At 35.1% G+C, this 20,495-nt stretch overlaps 1 protein-coding gene across 19 annotated transcripts in view; it reads right to left on the bottom strand.

Moving 5' to 3' along the window:
* Positions 1-17,281, bottom strand: part of mmd (disintegrin and metalloproteinase domain-containing protein mind-meld) — a 39,608-nt gene extending 22,327 nt beyond the window's left edge. For all 19 annotated transcript variants that reach the window (XM_029302820.2, XM_029302823.2, XM_029302824.2 and 16 more), the window contains exons 1-6: positions 16,457-17,281; positions 2,989-3,042; positions 697-845; positions 418-474; positions 194-273; positions 35-101 (exon numbers count right to left, since the gene is read on the bottom strand). In XM_029302820.2, the coding sequence (XP_029158653.2) occupies positions 35-101; positions 194-273; positions 418-474; positions 697-845; positions 2,989-3,042; positions 16,457-16,544 (495 nt within the window). In that variant the 5' untranslated portion in view covers positions 16,545-17,281. The remainder of the gene's footprint in view (positions 1-34; positions 102-193; positions 274-417; positions 475-696; positions 846-2,988; positions 3,043-16,456) is intronic.
* Between the last annotated feature and the right edge of the window lie 3,214 nt (positions 17,282-20,495).

Below are 20,495 nucleotides of genomic sequence, written 5' to 3'. Positions count from 1 at the left end.
GTCGTATATAGAATTATATTTCACTGAAATTTACCTGTTTACTCATTTGTTCCGCATCGGATAAAAAGTCTTTCTGTATAAGATTTGGAGCTAGAAGTTGCCTGCAACAAAATAATTTTTCTGTCAACACTAATCTTTTAATAAGCATGAAAATATTTTAATTATTAATTTCTCTTATAATTGTGGCACTTACGTATTTAATTCTAAATCTAGGCGAAATTTGTGATTAAAGGCCTTGATCAGAAGGGACGTCCGGTGAAAATGTCTCCCTGTCTGAAAATGCCAATATTGAAATTAATCTTTATTTACTAAAATATTATAAAGATTATTATATATTTAAGACATATTTTAATAATTTGTTTACTTGAAACTTACATTAATAATTATCAAGATGTATTTTTATATTATAAAACTTACTCTCATTCTGCCTCTAGGATTTTGATATCCTCCATCTCCGTAACCTCTTTGAGGAAACTAAATTGCATTAAAGATACATTTAACTCTCTATTATATTAATGAGAATATTTAATAATTATAATATATATAAATATATAAAATCTAATATTAAAATATATATATATATAAATTATATATTATTTTTCCATAATACAATTTTTTATAATTTTTAATCAATTTTATTGAATTTAAATGTATCTCTCCGCGTGAAAAACAGTGTAGAAAACAAGGTGATTTTACCTTCGATACGCCGACTTCTCTCGTGGATATCCCCATTTTCTCGTGATGCCGTAGCTGTACCGGATAGATGATCTGATAGTAATGGCCACCGATATTTCGTACTAGCTCTTGGTTTTGTCGATATTCGCGTAGTAGTCGTTCGACCTCACCTGAAATCAATTTCCACGTTCAATCGAACGCCCTAATTTACCCCCCACTCTTTCACCCGTCCCCTACGATCTCTAATTTTATCTCGAATGGACTTTGGGGAGATTCATCGCGCTGTTGCCATTAACCTGCCCTCTCAACCATCACCGTGGAGATTTTAGTTCATATATGACTCGATAATAACGGCGGTAATAAAATAAATTTTATTTCCTTCCATTTCTCCTCTGTATCAACTTATTAGTCTGCTTAATCTCGGGTGATTTGATTTCTTATGTATATATAAAAGAGAAATTAGTTTTCTTTTCTATATATGTATATAAAAATGAGTCTCATCATCATGAAATTGCTTTTATGTGCATATTTTTCTTATATCATTAGATATACATGTTATAAGATATTATATATTTAATATTTATAGACTATATTATTAAAATTGCGTTTTTAAATTAAAATAATATAAGTTAAACTTTGAATTAACGTGTGTGCCATTATTCTATTCATATTTCTTCAAACAATATTTTTAAATCATATATTCTTCATTACCATTTCCATTTATCTCTCATCTAAGAAATTGCAGAATTGTATGTGGATAATTATTATCTTGCTAAACATTGATTATTTGAGAGCTCCTCTGAGCCAATAATGTTTATTCTATGCTACTTATGTGATACAAGAATCATTTCGTTTTTATTTCAAAAATATTTGCATACATGAGATTTTTAAAATTAATTGTTGATCTTACTCTTTTTTAATAGCATCGTTCACACACATCAAGATTACTCGTCAATTAATTTATTCTTTTCATATGCTTTACTCACATTATTTTTCATCTTTTTTTTCTCGTCATTATTTTTATTTCCGTAGAAAAATCGCAAATATCTTGCGATTAATTTAGTCGATATGACTGTCATTATTATATTTTACTTTGCAGTAATATATGTTGAAGTAGAGATTTTTTCACAATTCTTTTGATTTTTCAACAGAAAATTCTTTTTCTTTTTTTTTTATTTTTAAACATCGCAATTCTTGAAACTCGTAAAGTAATTAGATTTTTTCATAATTTTTTGAATTTTATATTCTTATACAATATAATGCCTGATGTTGTTTTAAACTTTAGATTTTAATTAAACTTCTTAATTCTCTATATATTCTAGATTTTCTGTTATCAAAGCATTCCTGTAATGTGTTTTCTGACGCTTTCAATTTAGAATTAATTAAATCATAAATTAAATTTCTATATAAATAATAGATATTCAAGAGTGGTATGTCATAATAAATTAAATTTTATATTATGCCGTAGCAGTTATTGCTGTTTACTCATGTACGCTCAACATCACTTTACATTCTAATCCCTAATTAAGCTTCTTAATTCCAACGAATCCTGCTTTCAACGTTACATTGTGTAGAATTTTCTCAGCTTTTAAAGCCAGATTAAAATAGAGCTGGAATAACTTGAATACTGGAATAATTTTTCTTCTCTTAAGACAAATTTCCCATTACACAATCGTCGTAATATCTAGGCCGGGATTCGCGCCGTCGAGTTCTGTCTCGGTGCATTGTCCCCGTCTAAAATGTAATCCAATTTAAGTTTCGCGTTTCCGACCAATCAGTGATGTTGACTTAACAATAAACCGCTCTCGAGGATTTGTCGTATCCTCGAGGATCAAGTTTCTAACGAAAGTGCTGCATTGCGGTCCTTCTACTTTACGGTGGTTTGTTTACGCAGAGCCTTATCCCGCAGCCGTCGCAATTGCGCAAAAATTGCGGCAGCAGAATTTAGCATAGTTTCTGCTTTTTGCATGTAATGGTATTTTAATTACGTCGACCATAGATTTTGTTATGTAAAATGGCATGGAACTAATATTCAATTGATTTATTAAATTGTAATTAGTCCCACGAACAAGAAAAGAACATATTCATTTAAAAAATCAATTAAATCAGTTTTGATGCTCATAAAGCTTTGCTTACTGAATTTCATTAATTTTACGCATTAGCTTATTATATATTTTAAGCTATGTAATTATTATTTATGATAATGGTAATTAGCGGTAATTAAGCTTAACGCTAATAATTTTGGGCTAATGTTAATTAAAGTGTACACACATATTATGTAATATTATATAGTGTTTGTATGTATTTACTTACCAACGGGAGTTTCTTCTTCTTTCCAAAAGGAATCATCTAAAGTGTAGTCGGCTTCTAAACAGAGAAAAAATATGCGATTTAATAAATAATCCTGACTTTAGACAGTATATATAATATAAATATATATGTAATACATATACATATAACACACTATGATTTTGACATCTAAAATGACAATAATAACAATTTTTAACAAGAAGCAATTAATTGTTACAAAACAAATGTGCAACTATATAAAAACTACTTTTTACAGTAGCTAAAATTGATGTCTTAAAGTGATACTTTGACAAGAGAAGGATCAACAATGCATCAGCATGGTATGTGCTTAGGCATTTTAGTGGTTTACCTGAAAGTTTTAGAAACGAACTTTGACGAACTTCCCCGAGCAAATTTTTTATTGACCATATTCAAGAAATAGAGGCTCAAAAGAACAGAAAATTAAAAGATTTAAGAAGCATAGGATTTTGAACATCTTTTATTCAAAATGTTAGACTCTCAAGAGAAAAATAAATTTAAGACGAATTATTATTTTTTTTCCATTTGCAATAAATTCTAATTATATATCGATTTTTAATTTAAGTATTATTTGCAAAAAAATTTATTAATTAATGAAATCTCTTCACAAATAATTGTTGATCGCCAGTGACAAATTTTAACAAATCATAAGATGCAATTTAATTCGATCAAAAACTGGCTATTCATTTATTAAAAATAAGTACACACTTGTGGGTCAAAACGTAGTGTGTACTTATTTTTAATAAATGAATAGCCAGTTTTTGATCGAATTAAATTGCATCTTATGATTTTTAATATTATATTTTTAATAAATGAATAGCCAGTTTTTGGTCGAATTAAATTGCATCTTATTATTTGTTAAAATTAATAAAATGTTTAAAATACACACGGGTTTATAACATTTTTGTTTATAATAGCTTATAAATGCTTATATTAACTTTTCTGTATGTGATTTTGAAGTTTTAAAAGCATATTCTTTATCCAATCAATCTATTTATTGACTTTAAAAACACTTTGTTTAAAATGTCAAATATTATAACAGTAAAGAGGACTAACGACGGCGAATATTGAATATTTGAATATTGAAACATCCGTAATGAATCCATTAATTATGCATCAGTTGTTCGTCATGTTATTGTCGTATATATTTACTCTTAACTTTCTTGTTTATCTGTTATGCAAGATTAATTTAGAAAATGCCAATTTTTCTGTATTCGTATGTATACATATATACATATACAATATACATACACAAACAAAATAATTTACTTATGTTGTTCAAATATTAGATATATTATCTTCCATTTGTAAATATGTTAAGTCAAGCTTTTTTACTCTTTGTATGATTATCGTAAGATCATGCTGTGTTCCTTTCGTATAAAAACCGAAATGACCGCACAATTCATCACGTCCTGGATCTGAATTGCGCGGAACGTCCATGTAGCCAGAAGGAAAATGGATGTACGGTAATATTTATACTTTTATCCTGCGTAGGGACAAGAATAGATAGGGGAAACGTTTTCATTTTCGCACGAAATTTCTCGCCTTAAAATTCATAAGACATAACGCCGGATAAAGGGACAGCGGTTTGAACTGGCCTACTTTCGACACTGGAGCACAAAAAAATCAGCCGTGGGCGAAGTCGGCCCCGAATGGATCGGAGTCAATGACGCGACGGTCTATCACGGCGTTCCTTAACCCTGCGGAACCTTTCGCGTCCTTCGTGCGAAACCGGAGTATTGCTCGGCAAGATTTTGTTCATTCATTAATGTAATATTCATTGAGAGACGAGCGGATAATATTTTACAGTCCGAAATTATCATAATTTACAATCGTACATTTTTTTTCGTGTAAAATACGTAATATTAAAACTTGTTAAATTTTTTGCATGAATAGGAGCAAAATAGTGTGAAAGATGACGAAAGTTCGATCGCTTGACAAACTTGATAATTGAGTTATCTAGAACTTGCAGAGCTTCAAGGACTCTGATATCGCTTAAGTTTCATATCATTTGCGGTGAACCACAGGTGCATCTCAAGAGCTATAAATCTGCTCAAGATTCATATCCAGTGAATACTGAAGGAGTTTAATAATTCAATTATCTAAAACTAAATAATTGGAAAATCTGTGAATAAAAAGACTCAAACGATTCGAACAAAATTTGAGAAGAGAAATAAGTACGTAAGAGGGATAAAGCGTCCCCTAAGGAAACCTTGCCAGGTTCGAGATAAGCATCGTGTTGCCACGTATAGAACTGAACAATCGGTTTATCCGGAACTCAAAGAAGAGCCAAGCTTCAAAGGAGAAATCCTGAAATCCCTTAAGTTTCGGAGCATATTCGAGAAAATGTGAAACAAACTCGTGAGAATTCTGATTAGATTCGAATTAGCTCCGTTTGCATAACAAATTTCATAATCCAGTTTTAATTAAAAAACAGATCAATCCAGTTATCTATTATTATTGAAGTTTGAAAATCTCTGAAGAAGACTAAAAGTTTCGAATAATATATGGGGAGAAAACAGATAAGCATGTAAGAAAGATAGAGAAGGTCCCTGGGGAAGGTCGGAGGCATCGGACTGTCGCGTATGGGACTGAACAGTCGGTTTATCTAGAACTCGAAGAGTCGAGCTTCAAAAAGAGCCCAAGTTTTGGAGCACGCTCGAGAAGATAGGGCAAAGGGGCACGCGTAAAAGAGGAAAAGAAAAAGAAGAGAGAGAGAGAGAGAGAAAGAGAGGAGTGTGAGATAGTCCTGAACAAGGTTCGACTAGGTTCAGTTCGGTGGCATTGCATATCCCGGCACATCTCGCAGGTGCAGGGCGTGGTGCCTTGTCGGCAATATCGATTACAAACCCGGGCGGTTGCGCATTCACGTCGACACGTGGACGTGGACCGGCAGCCAGACTAAATTTGTGTTGCCCTATATTTTAGGTTCCCGCACTCATCTGCCTCTCAAAGATTGATTGCTTTTCCCTTCGTCTCATACCTTCCATCCTTCCTTTTCATTCTCTATGATCCTTTGTCTCTATCTCTCTCTTCTTCTTCTCCCTCTTCCGGCGAGCCTAACGGCGTTGTACCGGAAGTTACGACCCTACAGCCGCAGATTGAAGTTCTAAGGTTCAAGCGCACGAAAGCTCAAGAATGTGGAAATTCGTAAGAAAGGGTTTAGAGGTGTAAAAACTTCTTAATACCGTGAGTTAGAAGGAGAATGATTGAGGAATCTATTCGTTTAAATAAAAAAAAAATATGCTTTTTCAGATCTTTTTATCTCTTCGGCTTTCTGAATCTTTCTAGAAAAATTCTAATAATTTATGAAATTAATGAAATTTTGAAACATTGAACATTATATGTTCCCAAGTTGAGAAATTATTGCAAATATTTGCAAGAGCGGTTATACCTATTCTCATAAAAGGCTTGGGGGTTTTTAGAAAGTTCAAACTCCAGGTTTTCTGAGGCAGTGGAGCCAAATTCACGAGGTATATATGTTTCCGAGTTCCTAAAATTTCTTCGCGACTCGTTACTCGGAAAATAAACTTTCTAGGATGGAGGCTCACTCCGTTCGTTCCGTTGAATTCATTTTGTACAAAGACCACATTACTTGGCAAACGCCTTAAGCTTAAACTGCCTCTTTACTTTAAGGCCTCTTAACTTTATTGCCACAGAAAGCGGCAGCTGTCGATTCTTTCGTGGCCAAGACTCTTCCCGCCGACCCATATTGATTTCTTTTCACAGTCGTAAACTATTTCCGCGAAAGACTCGTTTTGTTCATAACGAAGTCCGCGAATTTATAATCAGCTACGTAATATTCACCATGTCTCGTAGTTTAGAAAAGCTATAGGTATATATGCATATAAGATCAAATAAATCTGAGGACATCAAAAAAATTGAAGAATGAATAAAAAATAGAAAAATAAATATTATATCTCTTATACGATGAAAATTTGAAAAGATAAAATTTAATTAAATCATATATCTAGATTTCCATATTTTGCGATAAAAATATAATTAACATATATTATTTAATTAAATTTTATTTTCTTGATTGATTATTATAAGTAATTAATAAGTTATTAAACGTGTTGTAATAATGTGACAACAACTGTTTTAAAAAACTAATCAATAAATCAATGTTTATTAAATTATAATTTTTTCGTTCTTTTTGAAAAAAAAAGAAGTCGTGATAGAAGCAATGGTCTATGTACGCGTACCGACAAAAATAAAAATCGTCGAAATTGTCGACACGATCGTAAAAATAATTTTCTCTGAAATTATCGGTGGCATTGTCGTCGTGTTCCACGCGTCCCGAAATCCCGCGATTACAGCCTTAAATCCACGCGCAATCCCAAATCCGCAACATCCTACTCTCTCCAGACTCAAAGGGTTACGTCTCCACTTAATGGAGCCGCGTACGTTCGAGATAAATTGCCGGCGTGGAAATCCTTTTCCTGTGCAAACTATTTATCCCGAAGACCGGCATGAAAACGTTTCTCGATGGGATGAGAGGCGGCGAGGATGCAAGAGAAGAAAGAGGAAAAGAATGAGGAGAGTACTGTGTGAATGGCGGATTGGTTGAAACACAACTTCAACCCCTTCGCTTACTTCAATTTATTTGCTTTTTTATCTTAATTCTTTGAGACCCCTCGCAAATCCAAGGACTTGAAGATTTACGGATTGAGATTTTAGAAAGGCTAAGAGTTAGAGGATTATTCGATTCTTGAAATGGATTCTGAACTGTCAAATTTCTGAATTCTTAAATTTTTACATTAATTTTTTTATTAATATAAACGTGCAATTATATATGTGAACGAAATTAAGAAGCGTAATTTCGAAAATGAAAAAGGGGAATAAAACAGTCCTTCATGTAATATTACAAGAAGAAATCTGAGATTCAAAATTAAAGAGGAGAAGCGACGCATATTAAAGTTCATTTCAAAAATGCATTTTTAATTTATTTTTTAAAGTGATAAAGTGCATCGCATAATTATCGCGCATTAACTTGAAAAGTGAATTAAAATAAAAATGCATAAATCTGTGTTTGTAGCTAAACTTTTCCTAGTTGTGCCAATTTCTTTCACTTCGACTTTAGATTTCTGATTTGTCCCGTCAACATCTCGTCGCGCGCAAGAAAGATCTAAAATCAAATAAATATGCAATCAAACACGAACGCTTTGAACCGCCTTCTCTCTCGGAATTTTGTCTTCCTTTTCCGTGTTTGTCGAACTGTTTATTTCCTGCATTTATGGAAGATTGGCGAATCCTACGCTGCAGGTTGAATAAATACTTGTATATGCGACATCTCGGAAATACCGACAGTGCATTCGTCTACGAATTCTTTGATCAATTTAAAATTGCTCGTAACGAAACTTTCTCCAGTTATTATATTTTCTAGTTTACAATGTAAAATATCTCAATAAGTAGTATGTTAAAGTTAGGGAATAACCAAATCTGTTGATCTAAATGTGTATGCTGTTGTCTCGAAGAAAAAAATTGACTTTAAGCTCAACAAAGGAATGTAATTTCACTAATGTTTCTCATATTTTGTGATACTTGCAGAAGGAAACATAGAGAGAAGGAATTCTTTTTAAAAATAAATGTGGGCATTATTATATTTGCTTTCACGAGTTCGCAATCAAAGTAGAAACCTGTAAAATATCCACGTGTAATAAAAGGCCTTTAACAAACGGTACAGGTTGAAATTCTCCACTTTTTTCACAAATACGATGTATACCGACATGATATCACAAATTCTCCCAGCAGAACAAAAATGATACACCACCGGTACGTAATTCCAGTGGGGGTGGAGACAATGATTAATTACACCCGAGTGGCTCACTTTTCCCTTCGCGCGATGACCTCAAGCATGTAGAATATATCACGCATCTCTTCCGCGGATTATGGCCCTCCTGGCTGAGATGAAGGTTTGCGCGCATTCGTTTCAGATTTCAAACGCTTTGCCACTTCGAACATCGGTAAAGCGTAGGAATTCTAAAACAAATACCACGCTTTGCGCTCGTCCTGGCCTCCTCTCTTCGACATCTCGATCCTCTCTCGCGTCCTGTCAGGATACGATTCAACAGCCAAATCCGCTAATTGCCGAACTCGACGACGTTGGATCCTTGGATCTTCGCATTTTTTTTTAATTTTTCGTTTTTTTTTATAAACCTAAGTTTTACGGATTTTTTTTTTTTTCAAATTTTAGGATTAATATAATTAGATTCGTAAAATTCTCTCGAATTTTTTCTGGAATAAAAATTCAAGATATATCAAGCTGAAGAATCAACAATCAAGCGAATTTTCTATTTTAGACGTTTAGGACTTAATGGTTTATGTATTGTTGTAATTTAACAAAGAGTAGACATTTCCGCCGTGGCAAACCTTCCGTGTCGTCATATTTATCTCTTGTCGTAACGTCCTGTCATTGCCGTTTGCCGCTTCCCACAGTATTCGCCGCGTATCGAGATAGAGAATGATGACGGTCATTCCCGAAAAAGGAAAATGGACGAGACTGGATGTAGGTTCTGGGGGAGTCAGCCGGAAAAGCGGCAGCCAGGTTCGAGCGGAATTTCTCAGGCGTCGAGGACGATTTAAGAGGACATCCGGGAAAAATGATCTGCCACGAGCGCAGCAGTTTCGATTCCAAACTACAATTCGCGACTAACTCAAAAATTCAGAATTATTATCCCCTCAAAAAAAATATATATATATATTTACATAACAAAATAATTCTGAATAATAGAGAATAATAAATATTTTGTATAAAACTTAATTGTTACATCGCAATATAAACGTTTATTATTTTTGCTTTTACCTTTAGTAGTACTATTATTATTTTTATACAATATGTTAAAGTAAAATATTATTCAATTTTCGTTCTCAATTTTTTTTATAAATCTTCCGATATCGATATACTATACATGTACATATAATATTAAATTGTGCATGTGTATATTCAATCTAGATGCTAAATTAAAAATGCTGTAATATTTTTCATCATTTCGTCAAACATTTAGCAGTATAAAATTGATGAATATATATGTTGTATAAAATGCAGTAATTAAAAAATCAATCGGATGTAATCTCGAATGTTTCAGAGCGTCTTAAGGAACGCGTGGAGAAAACGATCCGGAAATTTGTTCGCCCCGTTCCACCATGGTATTGTTTGTACACGAGGCAAGCAACGTGACACGTCTCGCCATAAGAAAGAGGTGAATATAACAACAGCTGCGAGACGAATTGATATCGCGCTCCTCCTTCAGCGATAATCCGTACGTCAGCGGCTGAACCTCATTACATTTCCGCTCGTCGAATTCTTTTTTCCTCCGATTCGCATAAATTAACCGAACAGACAGATATCACGCCTGCACAAATCTAATAATACGATCTCGAGGCGAGATAAAGGGTGCGCGAAGGCGCATAAAAGAGCAGCGTTCGCGTATACAACGCTCGCAGCCCAGTTTCGTTGCCGCTTTCAGAGATCATGCTAAAATTGGAGATCTTCTTTTCACCTCGCCATCACGGCGAGGTGAAGTGTCTCGGCCTCTTTCCGCGAGAAATTTAATTTCGCCCAGCGTCCGTTCAACCCCCTGCGCGCACCACCAGAGCTCTCTACTACCCTCCCTGAATTTTCATCGCTACGTGACCAAGTTTTCAATTCCGCGAGAAACGTCAAAATTCACGCGGAAGACAAAAATTCAAACTGGAGAAACGCAACAACAAACTTTGCGAGAAAGACGGGAAAATTCACGAAGCGTGATCAAATTCGTTTCGAACGTAGATGCGGATCGTCCTTCGCTCGTTCATTGATAACGCGACACGACGCGACGCGCTAGATACATTCGACCTGTTTTATTCAAGATGTCTGCGACGTTTCCTATTCGTATTATCGCGCGAAGATGTTCGAGAAGTCGATTGTCCGCGGAGTCGTTCGAGCAAAATAGCCGATACACAATTTACGTTTAAAAGGTAAGAGAAAAACTGAAATCAGATTGACCCACATCATGCATTCCAGGGTTTAGCGAATCCATCGTTCTTCCATCACTCGATAAACCGCGTAAGATCCCCTTTCCCGTCCGACCCTCTCACGTTCCCTTCTTCCCCTTCTCTTCGCGTTTCCACCCTCATTACGTCATCACTACCAACGCATACGTCAATGTAGACTGCAGGCGCTCTGCAGTCGACTGCCTCGTTATTTCGCGATTTCCTGTTGATCGCCGCTCTACGACATCGCGGGAGATCGATCGAATAGATAGATATATACGAATGGAAGGACACACGCGTGTATGTCTATGTAAATCGATCGTCCTTTTACGCGTCTCTATATACGTATTTGCTCACATGTGTGAACAGGAGCGTTTTATCGTATAATCGCTATCTTTCAAATGTAACGTCGATCGATAATCCGGATCGATTTGTAGCTTAGTCGACGATGTTAATGTTAGTATGCGCAATTCCGTTAATCGTGTTTTGTCTATCCATCGGGAAAGATAGCGATAGGGTGAAATTTAAAAAAAAACAAAAAACAAATTGTCCTGTATTCTCTGTATAAGAAACCTACTTATCCTCATTTCCAGTGGAAACCATTCTACGAAAATATAGAATGTCCCAGATTTACCAAGTCGTCTTTTATCTACAAGTTCTTTCATCAATTTGTAGAGCTGATTTTTCTTTAATAAATGGGAAAGCTATATAGAACGTACACATTTGAAGATGTTCAATCTTTAAAAAAAATATCGATTCCAGATTGGTCAAAGAACTGATAGGTGAAAGATGACTCGATAGATCTAGGGCATTCTTTACAAATCGGCAAAATGTCGCATTACATTGATAATTAATTTTCTCTTTTTCTCTCTCTTTCTTTCTCTTCTTTCCCTCTTTTTTTACTTCATAAATTATATTGTTAGATATATGGTATAAAAAATATTGGAAAGAACTACTTGCATATATATATGTTAAGAAATGATATACTACATTATTGGACAAGAAATATTAAAGTAAGTATATGTTGTTACATGCTATGTTATATATAAGAGAGAGTACAGGAAAAGCAAAAGTAAGCGTAAATCGTAGATATAATAGTAGGGAAACGTATATATATATATATATACTCACATTAGGGAAATGACTTAAACGAGGTACGTAGGCATAGTCTCTCTCGAATGAATGGGCATTTAATCGCTCTAGAGACTATATGTCTTCACTATGCAATCATCTATTATGCTGGTTCGCTTAGAACTTATATAGTTCTTCAGTACTTACTAATATTGCGCTAATCATTATCATTATATTACAAGTATTATTATTTCTGTTATTATACAGAGCACTTTTATCTAAAAAGGGAAGCACTGATTTATTTGAAATGTTCTGCATAATCAGGTTCTTCAAGAATCCAACTACAGACATTTGATCCTGCACTTTTGAACTCGTTGTCATCGATCGGCGATAAATTTCATATTATTTCGATTTTTCGAGGAGCTGTCGTCCTATTTCGTTGAGCTGCAAAATCGGCCGTGGATTCACGTATTAAAAGCCAATAAGTTAGAACTGGCACGCTGCCATTTCAATCTCGTGGGTCTTGCTCGAGGAAACTCGTCGACAAGCCGTCTTCCCGTTTTACGTCCCTGATTAATTGCAGGATACAAGTTGATTGATTTCGCGTACAACGGGTAAACAAAATATTCGTCGGCTACAACCCCTTCGTTATAGCCGATGTCATTTTCTGTCTCTCTCGAGAGATTTTGATCGATTCTTTCTAAAAATATGGACATATTTGACATTTACACTTAATTATAGTTAAAATAGCCAATTGGTTTTTGAAACGTTTATATATCTAATAGTATTTTAATCGAGAGTTTTATTTCTTTAATATTATTACGATTATTTATATTTTTTTTTATGATATTATTTATTCATGTATATTACACTTTCATGTCTGCAAAGTACTGACGGCAAGAGAATGCATTAAAGAATGATATCATTTACAAATGATATTTTTCAACGACTACAGATAAATATCATGTAACATGCAACTACTTGTAAATGTTTCATAGATGCTTATACCGAAGCTTATAGTTGCAGCTTGAACACATTTTACGATTATGGAAATATCTAGTAAACATAAACGCGTATCTCTTCGGAAGTATGTCGCGTTTACGGCCAATTTGATATCGATCTTTCCTTAACGAAAATATGATTAGGCGCCATCTTGCTACGCAACTTGTGCAGTTTTCGCGTTAGCTGACTTTATAACTAAGCTCCAAACGAAAATTTTTATCGAAGTAAGTTTGCTCGAAATTAACTTAAAAGTAAGATTATGTTTTCTCATATTATCATTTTTTAAATTTTAACTAAATTTAAACATAGTCCGAGAAAGCTTAAAAAGTTAAGCCGGAAAAGGCGTTTTTTTTCCCCAGTCAATATTCCACTCTTTTTTTTCCAATCACATGCGAAAAGCACGTTAAAACTGTCATTAAAATATTTATTACTGATTCACAACAGGCTTTATATATTTAAATTGGTTTTTAAGAAGCTTATAAATATTGTAAAGCTTAGAAATACTTATAAAACTTATATAAATTATGGCAAGAATCTATCATTCTTTTTATCGAAAATTGAGGGGATACTACTTTTGAAATATTTCGCGAAGAATCACGCCCTTTTAATATTGACACCAATATCCGTCCTATTAAGAAACGCATCGCCCTCGACATCATCACGTTGTTGTCGTTGGGAAAATCGACGACGCGATAAGTCGACGCGGTGCAATGATGCATGTGCAAAGCGCACATTCGCATGCTCCCGCGGTTTTACGCGGCGATGAGCGGCGACGACGACATGCAAAGTGCGAGCGAGCGGGTGTAATTCCGCGCTATAACATTATGAATAATGCAGCGGTGGGATTTGAAGCTCGACGGAAATGTACGTAACGATTACGCGCATTCCGACGCCCCGACGTCGCGTTTTCCAGCGGCCGTTCCGGGGAAAATCCGCGGCGTGCCGTATGCACGGTAATAAGCACCGTCGTTCCGCTGATCTATATTCGCATTTTCCGCCGCCGGCAAATACCAGAATGCGCGGATCTGCGGAATTTACGACGAGTAGCACGCGCGCGGTCAGCGCTTTTTTTTATTACATGCAAAATTGATATGTAAGAATTAGCAAAATTAATAAGACGCTCCTTGCAACACGCGCGGTGACATATTATATCGAGTTTCCGTACTGAATTTTACATACATTAACATAAACAAAATTGATTTATATGAGTTATTATTTGAATAGTTTTTCAAGAAAATTTTTAATAAAATATAAACAGATTAAAATATATATATATATATATATTTACTAGATATTTTTTAATATAAATGCGCATAAAGACGCAAGCTTGTTATTTATTGCAATGTAAAGTAGGTTTTTTCGTTATTCGCCGTTTGCAGTTTATATATTCACTTTCATTATATTTTATGCTAATGTTATTTGAGTTTTTCTATTGCAAAGTAATATATAACAAGAAAGTGCATGTAATAAATTGTGCATGACAGCGATAAAGGATCGTTGCAATGAGCAAACATGCGCCACAAAATTACATATTGATAATTAACATGTAAATTAGAACATACAAAGAGAAAACATAATAATATATAATATTCAAAATATGCTGATGCTTTCTTTGAGAGATTAAGATTTAGCGCAAAGGCTTGAGGATCCCAGGACTTGGAAATATTAAGATTCAAAGATCCAAGAAATTAAGGACGTCAAAATTTCAAGGATCTAAAGAATAAAAAATGTAAATTCATGGATGCAGAAAATTAAATTTTTTTTCAAGATTCGAAGATATCTAAGAAATCCAGAACGTAAAGATTCAAGAACCTGACAAGTTGAGGGTGTAAGAATTTAACTCGATAATTTAAGAGGTCGAGGATCGTAACCCGATGGGGTGCTCATCCTTGTTCAAGGATGCAGAGCTAGCGAGCTCTCTGCAGTATCCTGGGAACGACAAGGACTCGATCGAGCGCTCTTCTCGATTCCTCCAAATTTAATGTAAAATTCTCGAATATTCTCAAAACTTCGAATTTCTAGATTTTTAAATTACAGTTTGCCATTTTTTAAATTTATATTTTTTACACAATCAAAACTTTTTATATTTTTAACTTTATAATTTTAATCAAATATCAATTTTATTAATGTCACTTTTGCAGATCCTGGATCTTTTTCTTTGATTTTGTTAAATACTTTTGTATACTTTAATATTAAATTAAACTTTAAATTCTCTTTAATCTTTAAATCCTGGTATTTGTAAATTTCAGTCTTCCTTCATTAGATATTAATCTAATCTCCAGTTATTAAATTATTTGAGCACTAGATTCTTTGGATTCCTCGAATTCTGAGATTTCCAACTAACATGACATCCTAGGTTCTTTGACGTTAAAAGCAAACGACGTTCTCCGATTCCGAGGAAAATCTGTAATTCAATGAATCGAAGATCAAAACAACTTTGGATTCAAGAAACATAAAACTTAACGTATGTATATATATATATATATATATATCCAACACTAAAAGAATCTCTTTGACACTTCAAATTTAAGAAACCAACTGAAGAATTTTAATTAAAATAATTTCGAATCTATATATTTTATAAATTTCAAAATTTAATAAAACAATAATTTAATAATACAAAAAGTATTAAAATGAAAAACAAAAGTACCACCAAAAAGAAGATAAAAATATCTATAACCGAACAAACAACACGCTGTTTGATATGATTACACTCGGCTATCTCGATAAATGTGGTAACTCGATGAATAATTCGCGCTCGCGTCTAATTATAAACCAGACTGTTATCCGTTCACACTAGAAATTATTACAACAAAATTATTCTAGTTCACCAGGCAGACGCGGTTAGTCAATAAATAATACGAGCCTCATGTTCACGTTAAATTAATTTCAATTAGATAGTTGCTCATTTTTTATATCGATAATTCCCTAATTTGCACAAAACGACAGTTGATAAATTTTAGATCTTCCTTGAGCCCTTTAGACGCCTTAAATCCATTTCTCCTTTCATGGGTGCTACCTCCTTAAGACTATTAAGCGGATAGGGTGGCGAAGCAAGGTGCGCAGGCAGGTGCAATACCTCCATAACGATCAGCGCTTTACACCCATTCATTCAAGCAGCCATCCGTACAGAGAATCGTAGCTCCTAGTTAACCCGTTGAATAATTTCCATCATCTTATACCAAACGAGATGTTACGCGACACACAATTTTCCGCAAATAGATACATCTCTATAGCTTTACGATAAGCCTAATGGCTCAATTGAAAATTGGAACCGATTAGAAACTCGAATTTCATTGATCACATTATAAATTTCTCTGGACCGGATATCTCAGATCGATTACACTAGACAAGCAAGCGTGAACTAAGGTAAACTAAGACAGGCAGGTAAGCAGGCAGGCATTACCTCGCTTGGATGTAGTGCCGGCTAAGCTGCTAATAAATCCACGTACGGCAATCACGAGAACAAAGAGTCCACAGTGTAGCCAGAACATGTTTACGTCTTAACAACATTGTTTAATTCCATATTACATGACGCTCGTGAAACACTGCGACGATGGCGGCTGCTGCGATCCCGACGGGCTTTACAGGATTACTCATTACGCGCATAATCACCGACATCTATCACCTTCTTGCTCATCAGACGCGACACGCGGAGTCGAGCGGATCGGAGCGTAACGGAGCGGTACGAAGCGGATCACGGAGCTGATCTCTCTCTCTCTCTTGCCCGAGATGTTAATATAGTACCGATCTTATATACCGATCTTTAGGGGTACGCGCGCTCGCGCGGGCGATTGTATTTATACGGCGACGAAAAAAACGACAGAAAAACAGCGAGACGAACACGTCGCGCGAGCGGAGCGTAGCCGTGCGAAGCGGAGCGGAGCGGATCTCTGCCTCTCTCTCTCTCTCTTTTTCTCCCTCTTTCGGACCGTCTTTCTTTCAGTCAATCAGTCTCTCTCTCTCTCTCTCTCTCCCTTCTATTTCTCCTCAAATCATTTTCCGGGGACTTTCTTCCGGGATTTCGAGCCACGGGCACCGACAGCGAGAAGACCGACCCACAAAGGGAGAGCACACTTATTTTCCGGCAACTTCTTCCTCTCAAACCCGGAGCGGATTGCGGCCCTGCTATTCTCGCGCGCGCGCGGCCAGAAGAGAGGAAACTGCCCGGACCGAATCACGCCTCGGCTGCCATCTTCTACCTACGCCGGGAGTCTGGAGTATGAAAATATTCTCCGCTCCCTCTCTCCCGGTCCTTCTCCTCGCGCTTCTCCCTCCCTCCATCCGCTCGCTTCCACAACCCCCACGCAGCCCTACGCGGCTCGATCTCTCGGCTTCGCTCCCTCTAAAGCACCCGCTACACCGGCGGTCCTTCTTCTTCTTGCGCGCGCGCGCAACCCCCGTGCAGCGCGGCACCACCGGCAGCTTTGGACCACCACTTCCTCTTATCGATTCCTGCGCCATTCCGCCTGCCGTCATTCCTGTCAAATCAATAACTCGCGCCGGCCGCGCCGGCGGCTTTCTCCGCTACCGCCGCGGGGGCAGAAGCGGAATCGAGATGCGAGAACACCCTCTGGCTGGGGGTGGCGCGCAGGGCAGGAGAGAGAAACGAACCCTGGACCAGGTGGCGGGAGTTGCCATGGAGCATCAACCGCCTGGAGATGGTGATCCTACTGTTCCCGTACGCTGGATCCCCAGCAGGACGAAGAGTCGCGGAAAGTGCTGACGTGGATGCAAAGAGAGAGAGAGAGAGAGAGAGAGGGTTTCAGATGAATGGTGAATACATGGGGACATGGGAAAAGGGGAGAATGCTGGAGGCTGGGACGTATCTCAGGATCCAGTACTCGCAGTGGAACGCAAAGTTGAGAATGAAGGACTAAGAAGCTTACTTCGAGTCTGCGATTCTAAATTTTGCATAAAACCTGATTTTCTTTCAGAATTCTCAATGATGGAGAAAAAAAAGAGAGAAACTGATAAACAGAGAAATAAAAAAAGAAATGTCTATGATAAAAGTATATTGCTTTTGCATTTATAGTCGACTTGTCATACAGTCATCTCTTTTTGAGTCACCTTTAGATAGATTAAATTTAGGAAATTTAGATTGAATACGAAAGTATTATAGGATGCACACGTGCATTAAAACAAAGGGAATTAATAATCGAGATATCAATCATAGAAACTTCATCTTCAGTTTCGCTTGGCAGAAATGAAGAAAATGCATACGTAAGCCACTAATTGATAGTACGATCATTAGCGTCAATCAAACAAGTAAACTGGAAAGGAAAGGGAGAGAAAGAGAGAGAGAAAGGGAGAGAGAGAACGAAAGAAGAGGAAGATGAAGCTGGATTAGGTGACGATAGTTGGAATGGAACATGAGATATTGGAGATGGTGGATCAGGTGGAGATTGTGGAACGAAGAGTAGAGGAATTATTGAAGTGTAGTAGTAATGGTATGCGAAGAGCGTTTGAGATTGCTCTGAGTAAGAGGAGATCTGCGGATGCTGTAGGTACGAAGTAGGTGGAATGAAAAGAATTAGGGACTTGTGAACCAGAGTAGGGTTTCAAAAATTCCCGGAACGTAAGACGCTAGATAGGCGGACGCTAAATAATTTAAGATCTGTAGAACCTAGAATTTAAGGAATCCTGAACTCAAGGTAGTTGCTTTGCAACAAATATGAGAGTGAGAGTAACTGGAGTGCGAGGAATATATAAAAGCGCCAAGCTTCTAGAATGCAAAGAAACTAGAAAAATTTATGACTTACAATATAACATTCAAGGAAGATCTAAGATTTATAAATATACATATTTCAGAAATTCTGTATTATTCAAGAAGTTAGAGAAATATAAATTTAGAGAAGACATGCTAAGAGGATCCAGATAATATTTGATTTACTCGAAATAAGGTTTAAAACTTACTAATCTTAATTGCCAATAATTAGTTTGCTGTTTTCCCTCATTTATTATTTTTCTAGTACGAACTTGCTTCTTCCTCCAGACTTTGAGTCAATTATTGTTGTTTACGTGATTCGGATTCCTGAGAGAATTATCTGCATCCGAAGCTTCTTACCTGTTGGTTAATCTTACGCGAGTCTGTCACGTGTCTTTGTCTTGATGTCTCATTTCTAAATTTAAACGCACAACAGCTTGCACAGCTTGCAAAAACAATGTCATTTTTAGCCGACCTAGCTGGTTCACGTTCGCGAGTTTCTTCGAAAATCGAATGTTGCAGACAATAATTATTATTGAAATGATTATCGAATGTGATATGAATTTTATCTTATTTTCGATATGAAAGAATAACGCGAAAAATTTCAAGACTGTGTAAATTATAATAAACTTTAAAAAATGCAAAATTGAAAAAATAAAAAATCTAAAAATATATGTAATAAAAGTCTAGCGCTACAAAATTTATCATAAAAAATTCAGAATCCTCAAAAAATCGTAGCAAAACTAAAAATTGAGTTTTAAATTTTTAGGAAATTGAAAATTGTAATTATAGAATTTTTGAATTTCTTTTTCTCTGAAAAAGAGAAATAAAATTTTATTCCAGTACATTCAGCAAAACAAATATTAATTCGCGTCACTGTGAAAAACAATAGAATAACAAGAGCACGCGTGTACCAAAACTATTTTATAAGTATAATAATCGATTTTGGTTTATATGAGAAATTTAAAGTCACCGACGAAGCATGTGAGAGATTCATTCACGTGTTGATCTAAATATAGATCGCCACGTAGGCTGCACTCGCCAAACGATTCGGTTGAGAATTATTTATTTATAACAGACAGCATGAGTGCAATAATACTATATATTTTTCACATTTGACATAGACTCTATTAAAAATTGTCTAAAAGAATACAATGTTTTAATTAAAATATATAAACGTAAGAAAATTATATTTGTTAATTATTGTTTAAATTATTTATTTAAAAAAAAATCTATTTACTTTTTTTATTTAATAATTAATTTATATGTATATACTGTAAACGTAATTATTTAATATATTTTAAATTTTAACTATAAAAAATGATTTATTGTTTTCTATTTTGTAGATATATAGATACCCTAATATCACACATGTCCAAAAGACGTTCAGAGAACATCCATAGAATAGAATTTTATATCCTTTGGATGTCCTCTGAACGTATTTCGGACATGTATGCTAGAGTATGTATGCATAGCAAAAATAATTAAAAACTACATTAAAAAATATTTAATTATATCAAATAATTTTTTTTTATATTTAAATAAATATAGATTAATAATAAGTTAGTATATATATATTAAAGAAAATTCAATAATTATGCAACAAAAGTGATTATCTGCATAAATTAATTTCTAACAAAAACATGCATTTTTACGAACGTAAAACGATAACTATTTTTTTAATAATAGAACAAATTTCGAACGCCCTAATCTCCGCCTCCTCACTTTGTTTCATCTA

Source organism: Nylanderia fulva, unplaced genomic scaffold (assembly GCF_048542155.1).
Source record: "Nylanderia fulva isolate GAGA-0341 unplaced genomic scaffold, ASM4854215v1 Scaffold34, whole genome shotgun sequence".
In the NCBI taxonomy this organism is placed as follows: Eukaryota; Metazoa; Arthropoda; class Insecta; order Hymenoptera; family Formicidae; genus Nylanderia; species Nylanderia fulva.
Note: the sequence above shows the minus strand (reverse complement) of the source record. Positions and strands in the feature narration are given on the sequence as shown.